General features: G+C 40.5%; 1 protein-coding gene across 1 annotated transcript in view; it reads left to right on the top strand.

Moving 5' to 3' along the window:
* Window positions 1-10,002: 10,002 nt before the first annotated feature.
* Window positions 10,003-18,258, top strand: part of RCAN1 (regulator of calcineurin 1) — a 44,534-nt gene continuing 36,278 nt past the window's right edge. The window contains exon 1 of the mRNA XM_026121585.2: window positions 10,003-10,446. Coding sequence (XP_025977370.2) covers window positions 10,204-10,446 — 243 coding nt within the window. The 5' untranslated portion in view covers window positions 10,003-10,203. The remainder of the gene's footprint in view (window positions 10,447-18,258) is intronic.

Raw genomic sequence — 18,258 nt, 5'->3', positions numbered from 1 at the left:
ACCTCTCGCATTACAAAGGGCTCTGAGAGAGCTGTCCTCCCCAGCCCCACAGCAGAACAGGGTGGGTTTTCATGCCCCCACCAGCCAGTTCATGGTCCTACGCAGTAATATAACTGCCAATTATTTAATGGTTTACCCTAATACACCCAACTGTGAACTGGGGTAATGGTATCAGCAAGGTGCTTTTGCCTCCCGTGCCAGCTGCTGCCTCACCCAGGAGCATGTTCTGCCTGTTCCCTGCTGCTGGCTGAGCTAGTGCTGTTTTACCAAGTATGCACATTGGCTCTCTCCAGGGTTTACCACTTTTCAGGAGTGAAGTTACCTACTCCCAGGCTGAAAACTATCTTCTCACAGTTAGACTTGTGCTTTCTTCTGCCATGAGCTGAGCAACCACAAATTTGCACTGAGCTGTGGGAAATACAAGGGAGCAGAGTCTCCAGCACCTACTTCTGTGCATGAACTGTACCAGCAACTGAGGGTGACTGGCTGAGAGAGCACTGTTGCTGCTGGACACACCTGAGCTTAGGTGAGATGAATCCTGCCCTAGGTGGTTCTCTTAAAGCCTGAAGTTTGAAAACAGCCTTTCAGCAAAACGTGGGCTAAAGCTTGATTCCCCCACACACGTATGTTTTGTGTTAGTTCTTATTGCAGTTGGTAGTTTTACTTGAGTTTCCACGAATTGTGGTATAAAATATTATCTCATATAAGAGCATGGCTACCAAACCCTTTATGATGAAAAAGGAAAAAGCTGTGTTCACCTTGTATATAAGCCAGGTCTGTGTTTTCCTGCCTTGAAACTAGGGAAAAGATAAAGCTGCAAGTGAAAAAATAGTGTTAGAGGACTATAATTTTTACTGCTTTTAAAGTACATTTATGTAAGCTATGTTCTTTTTTTGTCACTGGTTTCTTAAACTTTTGTCAAGAAGCTTGTGTGGTGTCCTGTTGCTTTGTATTTGATAAGGTGTTCAGTCTGCCCAATCAAAGCTAGCAGGAAGAGATGCTTCTTCTCTGAAAATCGGGGTAGCATAGTGTGTGCACTGAGGGGGAGGGAAGTGTGATGCCATCTCTATTTAGTTTTGTGAGCTTCCCTGTGCTAAGCTGATTAGAGGCAATCGGCTCCTTCCTAGCTGCTTAGTGGAGGGAAGAAGGTGGGTATGTATACATGCAGGAATGGGAACAGCCTGTAAGCAGGGGTCAGAGGCAGTGTGCTGTTGATGTAATGGCAAAACAAGCAATGTGGGGTAAAGTGTCAGAAAGTTTTGATGTTCTCTGTTCTGCTTTAGTCTTCTATTTGCCAGCAAAGTTTCAGTGGAGTATCCTTAGCTCATCAAAAGCAAGATGATTTTTATAGATCTAAGGTAACACAGATTATGTAGGTGGAATACTGTTCTACCGTCATTTAGAAGTTAGTTTATTGTTTATGACTTTCTCTGCATTTGACTGCAGCATCTCTGGTAACTTTACAGTCATTACTGGTAAAGATTGCTGGTATAGAAAACATAGACAAGCTATCTCTAACCAAGGCTGGAAAAAGTAACAAGGAGGAGTAGATGCACCTTCTTGCCCAATGTTACCAGTCCGTTTCTTCCTTCTGTTATTAAGTTTTCTGAATTCTTGGCTTCTCACGAAGCTCCAGGTTCTAAAGCAACTTCTACAACAACTTAAATTCTGAGCGCATGATTCTGAAATGTGATTAAAAAACTAGAGAAGTATCAATAAAAAGAATTCCTAAAAATGAACTCTGTACTGTTTGCCATTTAAAAAGAAGGTAAGTGCTTAAAATCAGTTTATTCCCTAAAAGAGCCTTTGACTTTCTTCTTCTTATCTTTTATTTTTCTTTTTGTTAAGCAGTAGCATTTTAATGAAGCAATCATGTACTCCAAGTGCCACTAGCAGGATAACAAGCAGACCTTACGTGTGGATTTTTATTGTCTAGCATCACATATAAGTCAATAAAATAATTGATTTGAATGAATTTTGAAAGTGCTCCAGAATTATCAAGGTCCTAGCAAGTCTAGTGACTCTCCTGGACCTCACTTCATCTCATTTTCCAGGTAAATAAGGCCAGCTTCAACACTCCCCTGACTTGAACTGCAGACCTGTGTTCATTTTGGGGTATTATGGGCCTTTGCCCATTCTTTTGATTCTGCTTGGAAAAATCCCAGTCAGACTTATCTCATTGAATTCCCCCACCCCTCATTTTCAAATGCCTTTCCACCACCTGCACCTCCTACCTCATGTACCACTGCTTAGGGGAGGATACATGCACAACACTATTTAAAGGACCATCATGATTTGCATGATTCAATAGGATTACTGATATGTTTAAAGCTAAGAGTCTTTGTAAGGATCTGGGCCTTATTAAGTAACTGTGATTTCATTATTGTCATCCTCATTATTCCTCCATCCCTCTATTTTCTGATGTATGCTGTGACATCGAATTTGGGGCGCAAGTTTTCAAAAGTGCTGAGCTGCTCTAACTTCAGTTGAATTTTGTCTGCTCAAGGTATCTGAAAACTGGTCCTTTAGATGTAAGCTCTTTGTAGAAGAAAACATGCCTTTGCTTGTTTTGCAAAATCCCTAGGACATATTTATGCTCAAAGCTGCATGAATAAACTACATAACAGTATTCCAATGTTTTCTATGTTACTTTTCTCACTTTGACCTCATTTACAAAGTTGCATATGAAGTCCTTATTAGATCCATCAGCAGATTTTACCATGGAACTTGGAAATAACTCAGAATTGTTCCTAAGACTTCTTTTTACTTTTAATAATGTGTCTGGATATTTGAATCCATCTGTTCCTTTTATTCCTATTACATTAAACTGTCATTTATTCCATATTAGTTTGTTAATTATTGTGCCTATAACATCTTGAAGTAACTTCTTAAAATGTAATCTCAATCACAGTTCATTTGATCTTTATATTCTTGCTTGTGTTTTAAATTTCAGTTTACTCTCTACAGCTCTTACAGATTTCTTTCTGTGTAAAATAGGATCACTCTGCACAAGTTCCACTTGAACTTGGCCTCTAATAGAATTCCTATTTGCAAATCTCACTGTACTTTAAAAATTATTATAACTTTAATTATAGTTTCAGGAATAAAACTTAGTATTACAAAATCCTCATAAAATTATTCAAATAATTGCACAGGTAATAGAGAAGTAAATTACACTCGCAATTGAGAGGTACATTGATCATTAGTACCTTATCATCAGTGTGTGATAATTGCAGATTGACTTGTATGCTTACTATTAGATGATTTGATTTATTAGAAAAGAAGATTACTTTTATATGTAATTCTCTGTAAATGAATACATATTTTGAAAGAAATCTGGGGTGAAAACTATTATATGCTCTGTAAAAACTTTGAAAATAACTTTTTGTATCATCAATTAAAAAAAACCCCAAAAACAAAAAAAACCACTATGCTTTTGTAACCCTGTAGTGAGAGGCTGGAAGAGAGAATCTCCAGAGGTCTCTTCAGCCCTATATTTCTTTTGCTTAATTCCAGTGTAAAATTCCCATGAAAGCTATGCAGCTGAGTAATTCTTTTGAGTGTGTTTAATCAAACTTGTTTTGGTACACAGTGCTCTAGATGTGATGACCAGGAGTAGGAAAGTGCAGGCAGAGTAACCCTTGGGATAGGGTTACACACAGTCTGTTCTGTATGGACCCAGGTCCATTTTCCCCCAATGTTCATTTTATTGGCATGAAGGTTGTACAGCAGTCTCTTTTTTTTGTGTGTGGTTTCCTCTCTTTTCCCAGGATTAGGAACCCAACCTCATTCCTTCTATTAACAGCTTTCATGCTAACAGTTTTCATACATTTTTGTTGTTATTGTATTATATTTATTGTTCCTTTACAAGTGCCATAGAACAAACAGGTTTTGTGGGTAAGCACTTTTGAAAAGGACTTCTACAGTAAATCAGTAACCAGACATCTTATTACTGATTGCTCCCGAAATAAATGGCTCGTTTACCTCTACTATGCATAACTCTTTCTACCTAATTGAGGAGCTGGCTTACTAGAGCACAGTCTAAAAATCAGTAGAGGTACATGGTAACCTGCTCTCTTGCTATAATGAAGAACATATCATTGTTAAATCTGGGGTGGTATCCAAAGGTGGCAGTGACCTTTGGAGTCCAATTGTGCCAGGCACAGTGCAAACACAGAAAAACACATTGCAGAGCACCTTAGCATCGAACGCGCACGAGCCCGCAGTAAAGGGGCACAATGAACAATGGGAGAAGAGGGAGATATGTAGAAGAGGGAAGAGATTGTGCTGATAGACATTTAATAAAGCAACCAATCTGAACTGGTTGCATGGGCTTTGTACACTACCTACCACTTTAAAGACACTTTAGCAAGCCTTAGCTGCTTTGGCACCTCAAACTTGTTCTTGGCCTCCTACCAATATTAGGGTAAAGAAAGCTGAACTACACTGTGTATAAGTATGGCGTCTTACCTGCATGTTTCTTCCCTGCCCTGGGAGGACTTCTACTCTTTCAAATACTAGTGTACCTTCTGAACGCTCCAGCTAATCCTACCACTTCTTCAGATGACAGGTCCTTCCAAAGGGAGGCTATCTGTACATTAACGGTTTCTTATTCTCGCTACTGTGGTTCCAAGACAAAGAAGGATAGGTCTGTACCAGTGAAAGAAAGAAAGAAAAACAAACAAAAAAAGGATGTTGAAAGTGGAATGGGTGGTGTATTGTTCTGTCATTTGGTGCTTAAAAGGTACTGGTAACTGCAGTGAACCATCTGCTCAATTTTCTGTCAGAAATAGTTTTCTAGGTTGTGCTGCTCAATTTTCTGTCAGAAATAGCTCTCTAGGTTTTGCTGTTCAAGACTTTGCTGTGGGAGTCAGAATCATGAGACGTTTTTAGTCGATTCAGCTGCAAATAGCTAATGTAGGTGGTTGATATGATACAGACTGTAGCAATTCCTTGCATGCTGTTGACTACAAAAACTGAAAAATGCATAGAAAAATGATCCGTACAAAGTGTTCTATGTCAACAAAAACCAAAACCATGGTAATGGTGTTATAAGATGTATGTTTGCCTTGGTAAGAACTTGGGGAAGGGTACCAAACTGAAGTATGTATGCTCAGGACACTTGCTCACTGTGGCTGCTGTGGCTATCAATGGCTGGAGGCTGAGTGAGGCAGGCAGCTGTGAAGACTAGAGGTATCGGGAAGGAAAGGCAGGGTGAGGGCTTAGTGCTGTGGAGGTGAAAGGGGCTTGACAAGCAGCACTGCACAGCGTCTGGACTTCAGGTGTGAGGAGGGAGGCTTGGGAAAGGGAATATCACAGGGTGTCTGGGGTTATTCAAGAGAAGGAAGGGGAGCGAGTTGCGGAGAAGCATGGCCCAGGCAAGAAACCGCTTTCAGCAGCTCTAAGAGGGAAAATGTCCTACCTCTTGAGAGGTTTGCTGGACTTCATCTGCTTGGCTGAACAAAAAGAACAATGAGGAGGGATGCCAGTATAAAACACTAAGTACTGAAAGATTTCTTCAAAAAATGGAGAAAAACATAATGAGAATAAATGTCTGTAAGTGCAAATCAAGCAAATTTAAGCTAGAAATAAAACATGCCTCAAATAGCATCTAATATAATATCAGAACAAACTGTTAAATAAGGCCAAGGATTTTCTTTATACCTGTCTTCTTTTGGGGGTGCAGGCTTTGTTCAAACTGAGTTTAAAGCAAAAGTAATAAGGTGATGTGTGCTTTGTATGGTCATTTTGAGATGACTGGCTTGCTTTAAAGACTGATCTCTATCTATGGGAGGCTTTTTAAAGGGGAGCATACCTATGTGTAAGTAATTACCCTAAATGGGCTGACTGGCAGATAACAAGCACTTGAAAGAGGTAAATTGAAGACATTTTTGAAGAGGATTTCTGGAGAAACCTGCTAGAGAACACAACCTCCAAGATGGCTCTAGGATATGCAGCAGTTAAAGCTCCTTGGACAGCTGGTGAAAGAACCACCAGTGAGTGGAAGGTCCTCCTAGTTGTGGGAAGGAATCAGCAATGAGTGTTTCCCCTCTGCCAAAAGAACTGGATTTGGAGCAGAGGGACTGAAAAGTAATTGGCATACCTAAGGTATGTCCTTCTACTTGGTTTGAGAATCCTTGCCATATTTCTGTAGGCCTTGCTAATAAAGAAGATCCTCAAAAGGCAGTGGTGTTGGACCAGTGTGACCTAACCAGCAAAACAAAGAAAATATCCAAAATAATATACCATGCACCTGTGTGCTATGCTCCATGGTGGGGAAAGAATAAACATGAATCAAATTCTTTTGACTAGGTTTTATATTCAACCGGAGTTTCTCTGAGCTTGAAAGGCTGTGAATATATTGGACATGGTTTTGTAAACCTAAGTGACTATTTGGTTTTGGTTTAGGAGGTCCAGATTTCCAGTTACAAATATAAGCTAATAGCTGGTAGCACAAATGTTCCAATATCAATTTAAGTAATTAGCTGAGGATATATGTCTTTACTTGCAGGATATAGGAGTAATTATTTTCAGCTACTAAAATAAATAATATAGAATGTTACTAAATGCATGTATTAAATACTCACAGCTTTTATTAAAGTCTGCAGTTGAAGAATGGTTGCAGTGCTATCTTGAAAATAGATTTCTACAAAGGAAAAAAAAAGCACTCGCTCTTCTGAAATATTGTCAGGGATACCAATGCTGTGTGTTTAAATTGCTAGCTACATTTGCCTATATGTAGCAGTTAGAGGTGTGTTGAAAATCTATTCTGAGGGATATTACATAAGATAAGACAGTGGCTTAAATAAGTATTTAGGATATAAATTCTGCCCATAGGGCAGCATGTTCTGTCTTTCTCCAAACATTTTGCATTTAGTTATAATTAAGTTCTGTGCACTTGAAATTTCTTTTTAGTGTTTTTTTTTTTTTTAATGTGGGTTCAGGATAGCTAATTTTCACTTGAAGTGAAGATTTTTGTGTGCAGATTCATGGAATAAAAGTAGTCACTTTGAGATGCTCTGTGCTTTTCCTTCTACCACTAGAGGGTAGTGTGTGTTGTTTAAAGTGCACACTAGGTAAACAGTGTCATTCAGCAATTTATTCACCTATTTTCATCTACGAATCTGACACTTGATTTACAATTACCAGGTGGAGGGTGGCTCATGCCATTACACCAGTAGCAGGTAGATGAATGGTTTTCAATGGCAAACATAATAGTAAGGTAGCAGACTGAAATTAGAGGAATTTGGTGGTGGTGGGTTTTGTTTCTTGTTTGCATGTTTTTAAATATATGTAATAGTAGATTTACATTCAGATTTGTCAGGTGACATTTTTGTAGAGAGCTAGGACTTCCAACGTGGAGAATACAGGTAGCCTCTCTTTAGAGGTGAATGTTCCCACTCATGTCGGGAAGCAAATTTGAGATCGAAGAATGAGCTTAAAAATGTGCTAGTTTGTCTACAGGTTGGAATAATTCAGCATTAAAAAGTTTCAGCTAATTCATGTCTGTTTGGGGGGGGGGTGTTCTTTGTTTTAAGCTACGATTTGTCTGAACTATTGTGAAAACTGGCATGAGAATGCATGCAGACTTAGGGCAATTACAGCAATCAGTCACAAAAATACCCTGGATCTAAGATGAGAGCTTATCTCCCTGAGAAAGGCTTACATGGTTCAAAACAGACAGATTACGGTCTGAAAAAATCTCTAACAGAAGAGAAGGGAGAAGGCAAACGATTATCTCTTCACTTAGCATTTTTCTCCTTCTTGCAGTATCCTCAAAGAGCCCATTAAAATTGGCTGAAACCAGTAATCCATCAGTTTAAAGTCTTTGATCTATTGTAAAAAAAAGGTCAGTAGTGTTAACTCTAAAATGCGATAACAGTGGTATCTCAAGTAGTGGAGCTGTTGTCTCTGCTGCAAACTTCGTACAATACAGATCGTTAAGTGGGACAGCATTTCCAACTGTCAGAATTAGTTTTTCAGAAGTTCTTTACTTCACCAGAAATGTCTCATTCTATGCTCCATTTTGGAAGAGAAGATCTGTAAGAATATCTTAGTTTGAACACCACTAAAAATATTTGCCATACCACGTTTTAAACAACTTATTAACATTGCTGACCAAGTGATCCATTATAGCCTGTATGAATATTTTTGCAGTCTGGTCATAAAATCTAATGCTGGGTTTGGCCCATTTTTTTTGTTCCCAAGTACACACTGACATGTGTTGCCTAAACAAATGTAGTTAAAAAAAATTCATGATCTAGAATATTAGACATTTTGAATTGAAATTTTTTTTTTTAGTCTGGCTAGATGATTCCTGATGATAAGATCAATATGTGTTGCCTGTTTAAAGTGTTGCCTTTTAAATAAGTCCCGGGACTCTGTGCTTTGGTATGAATGCCGGTTGTCTTCTCACTCACGTCTATGAGAAATTTCTTGTAACCTGGAAATGAGAATAGGATTTGCCCCTGAGCTTGCTAAGAGTGACTATCTCATCATAAGAAGGAACTCTAACGTTATGGCACTGGCTATATCTAGTTCATTACAGGAACTCCAGTACATTCAGCTAGTAGCCATGCTTTTGGTCTTGAACAGGTCTCTGAGATAAGAAAACAGATTTTTTTGACTGATAGTTCTTTCCACTTTTCAGATCTCATTCTTTCTTGTGCAGTCCTGCAGAGGTACAGTATTAGGTTAGTATTTTGCCACCTATTATCCAGGACCTTCTCACTCCTTACCACATTTCAGTATTCTGTGTTATCTTTGTACAGGGATAGAATGTTTGGGGAAAATATGCAAGTATCACAGTAGCTTTAAAAAAAACCTGTGACCTCTGAAGTTCACTTCTGGGTAAACTACTCCCCTAATAGCTGAATGTACTTGAGTATATGCATATATATACATATATGTCAAAAATGTGTTTGTCTAGGTCAGTTTTGTTGGACTAACCAGCCGTTTAAGAGGAAAGGCTAAGCACATTAGGTAGACTTTGTTCTCCTATGTAGGAATGTCTGACACAAGCAGCTCCTTGAGCCTAGCTAGGAAAGGTATAGTTCTTTTGTAGCCTTTTGACACACAGGAAGAGAGAAGGGTTGTAAGATGATGCCTCCTTCAGCTCCAAGGTAAGGAGGAATGGAGACAGACATACATGGCTTTACACCGTATTTGCATGTTTTCTTTCACAAATATATAAAATCAAAGCGTATTTGGTTTGGCCCAGCAGTAAGAAACCTCTGAAGAAAGTACAAAGAAATGATGAAGATCAGTTGCATCATTCCTCAGCAAAAGACAATGCAACTGCCCAAACAATGTTATCATTATTATTTTTTTTCTTCTTTCTTTCTTTTCCCCCAGGCTTCCTTTCAGAAGCGTTGTGCTCTGTGAACTGTTTGCAGAACAGGACGGTTGGTTCGCTTGTTCTTGATGCAGATACGAGGAATATGAGGTACATGATTGCAACTTGAGGCTGACTTTTTAGGGAAAAGATTTTTTTTTTTTATTCATCTGTTTGGTACATAATATTCTGTCCTCTGAATCAAGACGCTTTGTTCTGTGCTCCAGTTGTGGTGCAAAACATGACAGCGTGACTGACTGCGCAACTGAAGCAGGCCTCTGGAGCTAAACTTGGCCCTATGTTGCCTGTGGTTATCCATGACCTAATGAAGAACATGGATGCTGCTGTTCACCAGGCGTGTGCCCAGCTAGGCATGTGCTGGCCTATCACGGGGCAGGGAGGGGATGCCCTGCCTCGACCCCCACCCCTCACACCCCCTGCCCTGACAGATCGCACGCTCCAGGCACGTTCCTGCCGTGTGCGCGCAGCTCCCACGCGTGCCAGCGGCCCACAACACGAGGGACCCTCCAGCTCCCTCGCACCCCACAGCAGGGCAGCGACGGCGCGGCCACTGCCCTCACTCAAGATGGCGGAAGCGGCGCCTGTCTCGAGCCCGCCACCTGTTGCCGTGGCGGCGGCGGTTTCCTATTGGCTCCCCGGGCGCCTTGCGCCCGGGGGGGCGGCAGGAAGGAGACGGTTAAACCTGCGAGGGGGTTAAAGAAAGAAGGGGCGGGGGGGCTGGTAAATTTCGTGTGCGCGCGCCAAGGGCGGTGGGGGAGGGTTACAACTGCCGCCGGCGCGAGGCGCTCAACGGCCGCCGCGCGCCTCCGCCGGGCCCCGCCCCGCGGGGGCTCCGCTCGCCCCCGGCCATGGAGAGCGGCGGCGGGAGGGGCCCGGCGGGGCAGGAGGAGCCGCCGCAGGAGCCGCCGCCGCTCGGGGAAGGAGGAGAGAAGGAGGAGGCCGGGGAGGAGGCGGAGGCGCCGCCGCCCGGGGCCGAGTCGGACTGGAGCTTCGTTGACGGCGAGATGGAGGCGGTGGCGCTGCAGGACCTGCCCACCGCCACCATCGCCTGCAACCTGGATCCGCGCGTCTTCCAGGACGGCCCGTGCCGGGTGAGAGGGGCGACCGGGGCGGGCGGGGACCGCCCCACGCCCGGGGACCGCGCTGGGCCGCGACCCGGCTCCCTCTGCCGGCGAGAAGCCGCCGGCGCTGCTGCCCGGGGCTCGGCTCCGCTCCGCTCGGCCGGCTCCCAGCGGGGAGCGGCCGGGCTTCCCGTGGCGGGGGGGGAGCGGCGGGGCCGGGCGCTGAGGGCCGGCGTGCGGGGGGGACGCGGCACGCCCCCCACCCCTCCCGGGGCTCGGCGGGCGCCTCGGTCTCCCCCGCCGCCCCGTCCCTCAGGAGGGGGGCGGCGAGGAGGCTGAGGGGAGGGCAGAGGCTCTGTCCCCACCCCCCCCGCTCCCCTGACGTGAAGCGAGCGTGGAGGGGCCGGTGTTTTTATTCCGGCTGGCCGGCCCGAGTGTAGGCGGGCCGCGTAAAGTCTGTCTACAGCTGCCTGTCCTCTGGTTTGATCTCAGGGGCCCGGTCTGCAGGTTAGGGCGAATAAGTCCGTAGAGGAGAAGGGAGGAAAGTTGCCTCTGATGTTTCTGACTTCTGTTCAGAGCATTGCAGTTATGGCTTAGTGAGGAACAGCAAAGTTCAGGTGCACCTGCAGGCATTTGGTGAGAGGCAAGGCAGAAAGCAGCATCTGGAGACTTGGGAGCGTGCAGGACAGACAGTCGGTAGGCGGGGAGCTGAGTGCATGTAGAGCTCTTCTGTGTGCCAGCAGATGAGGTATCTTGGCATGAGCTCCCACAGTTTCTTTGGGTACCCCAGTGACTGTCTAACTGGCAGTAGCAGGAACTCCCAGTTCCTTGCTGGTACAAATATGAGCATAGGGAGGCATTTGCATACCAGCTTAAGTTCTCTGAGTATCACACAGATCTGTAGTGCTTCTCTGAGTGGAGGAGCACTTTGTTTAAAATACTGTTCCAGAGCAGAAAAAGGTGATAGAGGCTGTCAGAGGAATCAAGCAATTCCATGATAAACTGTCTGAAGTTGCAGCTGTAGATGCAAAAAATGAGTATTTCAGAATTACTCCTCTTAACGTTATTGTTGGCTGTCTTGAGGCAGGAGGAATTCAAATCAAGCTTAATTTTTGAGTCTTCATTTACTTGTCTCACCCCTGTCCAAAACAAATGAATGAATGAAATTTAACTTTTCCCTAGGTTTTATAGTTGGTTTTGCTATCAGGCTCTTATTTTCCTAGTGAGTTTGATACTGAAGGGGATGTTCTGTTTCTAAAAAGATTACAATTAATGAAATGGACTTGAAAAAATAGGTAATTATTATACTGGTTTAGAATCCTATTAAAATGACTGGCTGTCTCCTTATGAAAAACAATCTAGAGTTGTTAGAGTAGTAGTCCAACAGCTTGACTGTGCAGTCAGTCAGTTATAGCGCATTAAAATGAGCTGGACATTTGAATATGATGTAGCTGCATCTCATGTTACTTTCTAACATTATATAGGTGTTTTTTAAGGGCAACATATTTTTGTACCATTTAAGTTACCTGCTGGTGTGGTGGGAATGGCACCTTTATGAGGATTTGCTCTATTTACTTTAATTCGAGATCATTCCAAGTGTTCTCAGTTTTTTTTTTCCTCCAAGGAAAATATCTATATTTAGTTCTATGTAAAATCATCAATAGCATGTAGAAATAGTATTCTCTCAGATGGATTCTGCCAGCTTGAAATGCATATTCTGAAACAGTAGTTAGATGGATGACGAGATAGAGGCATAATCCCTTGCAGGACTGGGATATATCTAAGCACTTAAAGCATTGTTTGTCTTTCTAGTTTTCATTCCAAGGAATCTTTGTCTCCAGACAGCTAATTTAGACCAAAATAAACTCTTACTTGTATTTCTTTAAAACTACAATAAAAAAAAAGTTTTAACTGCTTATTTTTCATGCCAAGAGTGGCAGCAGGAAGGAATACAGATTGCTTAAAATAATAAGAAAATAACTGGAGATTCAGCATAAACTGTCTCATCTTAACCATGGATAACAGTATGTATAGTTGTCGCAGCATAGTTTTTGCATTTAAAATGGCATTTTATAAATGTGCTGGATATACATGGACTTTTAAGAGATTAAATAATAGTTAGGTCTTGGCTATTATCAGTCTCTGCCATTGAAATGAATAAAGAGATGGCAACAGCAAACTCACTAAAACTGAAAATATACCGCTGCTGTTCAGGAAAACAGTAGGTTTCATGGCCTGGATACACTTCTAACATGTTCTGTTAACATGTCAAGTAGTTGTAAAGAGATGGAAATACTACACTATGTATTCCATGGAAGGAAGTAAGAAGTTCCACTTAAATGGAAAATGCACAAAGCTTCAATACAGCAATAACTTTCATAGAGCAGGAGTTACAGAATATTTATTTTTGCTTCCAGGTGGAAATCAGGGTTATGTGGAACAGAAATTTCAAACTCTGGAATTCAAATTACCCTTCACTACGTGAAGATATTTATCTGAGTTCTTGTGTGTGGAGTTGTTTACCACTGTTTGACTTCGGGAGGTGGGATGAGGCACTAATGATGGGTCTCGGTGTATTTGCATGTGTGAAACATGGGTTTGGGTCATGTTGGACTGTATGAAAAGAATGAAGTTGTATTAAAAAGAGGAAAAGATTACAGCGCCTTCCATATGTGCATCTGGTTTTGCATTAGCAGTCACTGATTCAGTTATCCAAGAAAACTGAGGTGTTTTGATCTAGAGTGACAACTTACTATCTTGGAGTCATTTCCAGATGCTAATGACTTAAAAAATCTATACTTGGAATTTTCTTAAAACTAATTCTTTAATGCTTGCTTATTTTACTGGAGAGCAGATAGAGAAAAATCAAGCTTGCTCTTGTCAGCGTAGCAAACACTTGCACATAGCTTTGTTTTTGTGATGATGCGGGAACACTAAAGGCGGCATAAAATATAACATCACTAGGTTTAAGAAAGTGTGTGTAAATATTCTATGTGTTTTGGTCTGTGCAATATATTTCCTTCTGTCTTAGGAATTTCCTACTTTTTCCAGTGTATGTAACACTCAAATTACCTTGTCTCCATAGCTGGAGTGGTTTTTTTTTCTTTAGTAGGCCCCTTAATAATCCTGCATTGCCCTATTTGAGGACAGTTGATCCAATCAAAGGTGAGACAGAAGGACAACTAAGAGAAGACTGACAACTATTTCTGTTTTGCCCTCCCCCTTCTCAAAGAACAATTTGCATGTGTGTGAAACTCCCTCTGTACCTAGAGTTAGGTAGGTATCGGGCTCCATCTCTTCTTTAGATTACTGTTATCACCAGACTGCATGGGCAGAGATGTTTTAGAAATCAGAAAGCAGCTAGTGTAAGCTTTATGAGTGGGCAGGCTGTCTTTATAGAATGTGAGAACACGGAGTTACTGTTCTGCTAGATTTTCAGTTCCCGATTCTCCCAAGTTTCATATGTCATCAGTTAGAACAGTCGTTTGACCTAGAAGTAGCAGGCAGTACCACAGCTGGTGTTTTGAGAGGATAGGTGGCTGGTCCCTGAGCAGATGGATATTTAACATCAAAGTTTATTCTTGTAGGATAAGCACCTGTATAGCTTGGAATTAGTGCCAGGGACTTAACAAAATAGAAAATGATTTCAAAGGCACTGCTTAATCAGTAAGCATTGTCGTTTTAAAAACAAAACAAAACCCCAACACTTCACCATGATATAGAAATGGCCAAAGCAGATAGTGGAAGTCAAGATGTTAGACTTGAGACTATCTGGTGCCTCTGGCTGCAGTAATCTCTGAGTTATGGTCCCTGCCATTCTAAGGGTGCTTTCTGTTCTCTTTATATTGGTCATTGCTCTTTGCTTAGTTCCTTAGGTTTGAGTAAGTTTGCACAGAAGCCATTTAATGTTCTCTCTCATAGCAGCAGTTGTGAATGCATGTCTTCCATGCATCAGAAAGTTATTGGGAAAATCTCAGAGATAACAAATAACCCATATTTCCATATTTATCTTAAAAATGTCCTGGAGCTTAAAGTTAACTGATCCAAACTGCCAGTGAAGTCGATGGGAATACATATTGAGGTTAGGCACCTAAGATAGAACATCTCAAGAAATTTTATTGTATTTAGCTTGTACCTTTCCTCAAAGATTTGTGCTTGTTCCTTTTGTCATCACTACCTATCCTTGCTGTGAGAAATTTTATCTACAGAATAAGAAGCTAGTGCTTCACAACTGCCAGCTTAGTTATGCCAATGTAGTGTGTCCTGCTGACCTTTTTATTAGTGGTTCTGCTGGCTGATGATATATACTGTTTTGAATAAAGAATTGCAGGCTAGGGTCTGCTGTCTCTCATCAGATTTTCATATGAAAGAATAGATAAAAAATAAAAAGCAATTTCTGCTGAGCGTTGTTGATGATACAAACCAAGCTGACTTCTGTGGAATCAGCATCAAGTTTAAGTCAGGAGTAATAATTTTCTTCTTGCAGTAGGTTCTTTAAAATCAGCATATTGTCTTCAGAATACCTCTTTGAGAAAGTGGTTGAGCTTTTGTTTTTGTCTTGTTTGATTTCCCTTGTTTTTCTGACAGGGAAAGTACTGAAATAAGCACTAAACCAATGAGATCCTTTTTGTGATACTAGTGATATTACAAAGGTGAATTTATATGATCTTAAAAAATCTCAAATGAAATGATGGCTGCATGTTCTTCCTCTTTCTTTTTTGATTGAGATACATTGATGTTGCAGTTGAGAAATCTGAAGTTTTTTGACTAGGTTTGCAATAAATTTCTTGAAAGCACATAATCCTTTTGAGTAAAATAACAGATCTAGTAAATGAGAGTTTCTACTCTCCTTAATTCTTATAAGAGTTTCTTCTGACTTAAATGCCTCTTTTCAATGTCAATTCTAAAATCTTCCTGAGAATGCTTAAACATTTATTCTCTCTTTCTCTCTCTCTCTTTTTTTTCCTAAAACAGTTGGAGGAATTCCTGTAGATTATGCATCCTCTTACCTGTCTTTTCACAATAGTATGAGAAGAGCTGTCTCAGATCTAACAAAAGCTTATCTGCTCTTCATAGCTGGCTAATTGCCTTGGAAGAATGCTGTTCTGATTTTCTGATATGTTGTCTTCCTCTTCCCCCAGTTTTTTGGTCATTGTACTGTTGTCTTTATGCAAGAGGAGTCATAATGCCTATTTAGGAAAGCAGTATTTCTTCATACAGCATGCAGATGAGTTTGATCTGTTGTAACTGTATTCCTGCATACTCATTTGAAAAAAAAGTGTCAGTACCTAATTACAGAAGCAGCAATCATATTTTTGTACACCTCTGTCCTCCTCAACTGGTATACCATTTTTAATAGCCTTTTTTTTATGTCAGTAGAGGACACTTGGTTTTTTTTTTTTTTTTTTTTTTTTTTTTTTTTTTAAGAGAACTTCTACTGTCAAATGGCAGGTACAGTAGATAATAGGCTTGGTTGTATCTTGTAATCCTGGAGGGATGTGGCATACTTCAGTAATGATTTTAAAGTTCTGAGTACAGCCACAGGGGGGCTAAATAACTTCATTTATGTCCTGGTAGTCCCTTGCTAAGTAGGTTACCTAGGTCTGTTTTAACTGTCAGGTTTCCATTTCAACTTAATTGTAGACAAAAACCACTTATTCCATTTGTGGGGAGCAGGAAAGGCACATAAACCGTATCTAGGAAGAATTCAGCTGTGGGTGACTGAGGAAAGTTGTTTTTTTTTTTGTTTTGTTTTTTTTTTTTTAATATATAGCTAAGACATTGAAAGATTTTTACCATACAGCTGTTTTCCTTAGAATGCTTTGAGATTCTTAAATTACTTTAAACTGCCTGTAATTGCCTTAATCTGCTAAATCTTCTTGCAAGTTACTGCAAACTAATGAATGTAGCGTAAGGTTTCTCTTGATTAAGCATAACTTACATTTCTAGGTAACAGCTTGTTGTCAGCAACTAATTATCGCTGTGATAATTTTCCTCCAGAGCTTGCTAGGAAAATCTTCACTGAAAGCTGGATTTTTAAAGAAATTTAGCTTGATTTTTTTTTTTTTTTTTAAGTGTGTTAGAAGTATGAGTGAAGCAGTCTCCTAGGTAGTCTTATGTCCTCACACATCCTCCCCTGGCATGCATAAGTAGAACTGCCTTTGAAAGTGTCTATGATAAAATCATGAAGGATCGCTTGTATTTGACTATTAGGCCTGAAAAAGGTCAGAAATCTCTGCAGTAGTGGTAGCAAGAGCTTTTAATGGCAGATATATTGCATCTTGTTAATGATTGTCATAGCTTTAGAAGGCTACCCTTCCTTTACCTTTAGATAGTTTTAATATGGAAGAAACTTGTTTGTGAATTGATCTGAAAATAGAGTTGTTGTTAAATGACCCATGCTTTCGGAAATTTTTAATTGACTTGCAGCCTACTGAAATAATCATGGGATGTTCAGTGCATTTTGTATTCTATTAAATATTCAGAGAATTACTTCTACTTTACAGGAAGCTTGTCGCATTTCTCATGATTATTTACAAAACCTTCTTTACAAAATAGTACTTGGGTTTTCTGGTAATCTCTTCCTGTCTCAGTCGCATGCCTCATTAATCCTTTTAATCACACGTTCAGTAATCTTCTTATGTCACATGTTTAAAAAATATTTTAGAAGTAAACTTCAAGGAAGTGAATGTTTGTACATGTTTGTATTTGTTGTTTGACCAAAACACTGTTTTCAGTGAAATGTTCCCTTAATGGGAATTTAAAAATTCCTTAATAGAATGTTTACTTTTCTGCATATATTCTGAGAGTTTTTATTCTTTCTCCCCTAATATTTTTCCTTAAGCTATTTTTGGTGCCAATTTTTATAATTCTTTCTATGCTACTGCTTTCCAAAAAGGCCAAGGATTTAGATTGTTGTTCAAAACCAGATCCCAATGGCCTGTTTAACACATTGAATCATAAAATGATTAAAAAAAGAAAAAAAGACAGCTTTCCACTATGAAAATTTTGCCATAGAATAAAAGTTCCAGAAGTATTAAGCTCCTGTACTTTCAGGTGATGATGTAGGTGTACTCTGTAGCTATTTAAAGGTTAAGGTATACTTCTGAGTGAAATCTGGAAGCCATATTAATACATTGCTATGGATGATGTAATAATCTCTGACGTTACAGTAGAGCACAATACCATGCTAATGCAGTTTTATGGCTCCTGGAGTGCATCCAGTCTGCAAAGCACATAAGCAAAACTTGTTCATATCTCTGCATGTGACAGCAGACATGAACTGTTGAGAGTCACCAGGAAGCAACCTCCTCAGCTTCTTTAGGGACCTTGGGAGAACTTACCTGTTACCTTTTTAGAAAAAAAGACACCGTGCTTTATGAACAATGCGAAGAGTGCGAACATTTTATCCTGTATATACAGTCTGTATGAAAACTTCATCAATAATCCTAAAGATATGAAATATCCAGAAGGAGTGAAGTGAGAGTATTCCTCACTTGAAAGACAATATCTATACGCTATGTAGTCTTAAAGTAGGTAGGAATTGTGATACCTGTAGTTTGATTGGTGACAATGCTGTCATCTTTGTGTATGTATATGTGTCCATTCTTCCTATCCTCCTGTCTTTTAATAAGAAAATGGAGTTAAAATATGAATGTTATACACTTTAGCAAGTATTAAAATTGTATTCAATCTTAGTGTGTCTGTTTAATTTAAGGATAGCGCCCTCAGTCTTCTCACTTGAGTGATGTTTTCTGGCCTGTGAGCCCAGAGCGGGTTTTCTAGTTGGTCATGCCAGTTTCCATGTGGGACATGACTTTGGTCCCCATCACAAACACGTGA

The sequence above is a fragment of the Dromaius novaehollandiae genome, chromosome 1 (genome assembly GCF_036370855.1).
Source record: "Dromaius novaehollandiae isolate bDroNov1 chromosome 1, bDroNov1.hap1, whole genome shotgun sequence".
Classification (NCBI taxonomy): Eukaryota; Metazoa; Chordata; class Aves; order Casuariiformes; family Dromaiidae; genus Dromaius; species Dromaius novaehollandiae.
This window is presented reverse-complemented; position numbering and strand designations above follow the sequence as displayed.